We start from the raw sequence: 2,738 nt of genomic DNA, 5'->3' as shown, positions 1-2,738 counted from the left end.
AGATATTACAATAAAAGCTATTTTGTTCTCCTTCAGTATCGCACCAGGAGTATTCCCATCATTAAATCCAACAAAGCATCATCTGAAAGTACCACTCGTCGCATTATAATATATGGAGTCCAGGACGAGAATGGATCCAATGTCCAGAATTTTGCCTTGGATATCACTCCCCCTCCTGAAGTGATTTACAAATCTGAACCAGGCACTAGTGACGGCATGAATGTACTAGGGATTGTGATATTCTCTGCCACAATGGGTAGGTTTCAGACATGTTTGGTTTGTAAAAATTAAAGTATTCACTTAAGAGAAAAAGTTTGGGGTTGGGGCTTGGTTTCTTGATTCAGCTTTTTTAACTGCTTCTGTCTGGCCTTTGTGGGGGGAAAGACAAGACTTACTGAGCTGTCCTCCTGGCCCCTCAAAGACAAATCTTCAAAATCCTTGATGACTTTGTTCCATGCAGTTCTGTTTTCTGTGCATGCACTTATATTCTTTTTGGTTTATTTTTTTCTCAGTTATTTTAAGCTTTTGTTTATGAACCATTTCTTGATCACTGTAAGCAACACTAATCCAGTGTGCTCAGAGGAGGTGGGAATTACTATACCAGGTCAGACCCATGGCCTCTCTCAGGATTCTGTTTCACCCTCTGGACAGTAGCAAAAATCCCAGACAAAGTTTCAAGAAATTCTGAAATAAACAATTCCATAGCAGACTTTCTTTCCAAAGTCCGAGAAGTTAGTACACTTCTAATGCCCAGAGCTCCAGGTGTTCTATTACAGGAATAAAGAACTTCCCACACTGCTCTTGGTTCAGGGGGCATCAGGCTGAGACACCTCTAGCTCTGCTCTCATGGCTGGATGTCTCATCCCTGCAGCTGCCAGTTCAAGCAAAACCTGCTCCCAGACCGACTCCTTGGCTAAAATTTCCATCAACAGGCAGAAAATCACTTTAACCCTGGAGCCTGCCCTGCCTGTTGTCCTTACCCATTCTAAGTCACATTTTACCACAAGATTAGTGCAGAGTATAACTGTCACTGTAAGAACCCAACTCAGATAATGAGCCTCAGTGGGATATTGAATAAGTGAGCTACAAAGGTGTCTTGTCTTATGAGTTTTAAATCTGTGGATCTTCTTTTTTTTTTTTACTGAAACTTCTTGAGTTTATTTTTGCTATCCTGCATTGCTGAGAGCTATATACCATCTAGTAGCTTGTCACAATGGACTGTAAGAGCTTCTGTATGGCTTATTTATTCAGTTTAACTTGCTGGAGGGACTCATTGGTGCCATGTGGGTTATATTATGTTTCTGGATTTGGAAGAAGGAATTTAAACAGACATGTCTGAGTTAATCATAAAGTTCTGATGATTTTTACAAGAAAATGCTAATCAAATTTTCCTTACATAAATTTATTCTTGGAATTTAATATGGTCAGTAGAGGTAGTTCCATAAAACATCTTTGACTATATTTATTATATTATGGCTCATACCAGCACAAGGGATCAAAATTCAAGCCTGGAATTAATGGATTTGTCTGTGTTTTCCAATTTCTACAGTGGGTGGTATTCCATATGCAACCCTGCTGGAAACTGGCTGCCCCACAGTTTGCAGTATTTTATAGTCAATTTCCAAAGTACAATGTCACAGCAAACACTATTCCAGTCAAAATGTGTTTGATATGAACGGATTCATTACATGTGCTTATTAGGATCAAGGGCAATTTTATACTGCTGAGCACAGAAGATCATTCATTGTCTTGCCAGAACTGAATACATGACTTCTACCATGCCCCTCAGCCTTGCTGGCCTGGGGCTCAAGAGATAGAAGCTAAGAGGTGGTTTCTTCCTGGCTGATGTACAGAAAATATAATGCCAGTACTGTCACATGCAGCATGGTCCTGGCTCACCTGTGGCTGAATCAGCCTGAGGCACCAAACCCTCAAAACCCAAACAGCATAATAACATAAAGGGACAAGAATTTAGATTTGAGCTAACTTTTCATGAAGCACTAGATGAATATTTTAGTAATCTCAGTTCAGGAGTAAATCCTGTGTGTGAATGACTGGACTTCTTTGCCAGGTATGCATTACAATGTACAATATTTGGCAGGCAGTGTGTGAGAGAGGTCAAGACACATGTAGGGTCTTGATGCTGAGCTCAGCTGTGACTAGCTACACTACAGTGTGCAGGAGGTGATGACAGTGGCTAGCACTGAGACATCTGATCCTTTTTTCTTGGAGGAGCACACATTATTTATTTATTACAGGGAAAATGTCTGCACTGAAATGGACCTTGGTACATCAGGGCTGCAGACAGGAGGCCCCAGTCCTGCTTGCTCCTGTCTGTCCCCATCAGTACCCACATGCCTAGGTAGGACAGTGCTTGAAAGAGCAAACTGCAGCTATTCCTGTAAAATTAAAAAGAGGGCATTTCTTCTTTTTGGCATTATACAGATTTAGAAGGAAAGACACTTGTGAAACTGCCACTGACCAGGCTAGAAGAGCTGAACTATATTTAATGCCCTATTACTGCTTGCTCCTGTCTGTCCCCATCAGTACCCACATGCCTAGGTAGGACAGTGCTTGAAAGAGCAAACTGCAGCTATTCCTGTAAAATTAAAAAGAGGGCATTTCTTCTTTTTGGCATTATACAGATTTAGAAGGAAAGACACTTGTGAAACTGCCACTGACCAGGCTAGAAGAGCTGAACTATATTTAATGCCCTATTACCAAAGATACATGCTTAA

At 40.9% G+C, this 2,738-nt stretch overlaps 1 protein-coding gene across 1 annotated transcript in view; it reads left to right on the top strand.

Annotated features, from left to right (window-relative positions):
* The window catches only part of SLC1A7 (solute carrier family 1 (glutamate transporter), member 7), a gene marked incomplete at its 3' end in the record, with an annotated part of 44,895 nt that overhangs the window by 30,485 nt on the left and 11,672 nt on the right, over positions 1-2,738 (top strand). The window contains exon 5 of the mRNA XM_009071994.1: positions 37-256. Within this exon, the coding sequence (XP_009070242.1) occupies positions 37-256 (220 nt within the window). The remainder of the gene's footprint in view (positions 1-36; positions 257-2,738) is intronic.

The sequence above is a fragment of the Acanthisitta chloris genome, unplaced genomic scaffold, assembly GCF_000695815.1.
Source record: "Acanthisitta chloris isolate BGI_N310 unplaced genomic scaffold, ASM69581v1 scaffold37653, whole genome shotgun sequence".
Taxonomy (NCBI): domain Eukaryota; kingdom Metazoa; phylum Chordata; class Aves; order Passeriformes; family Acanthisittidae; genus Acanthisitta; species Acanthisitta chloris.
The sequence above is the reverse complement of the archived record's forward strand: the minus strand, read 5'-3'. Positions and strand labels throughout refer to the sequence as shown.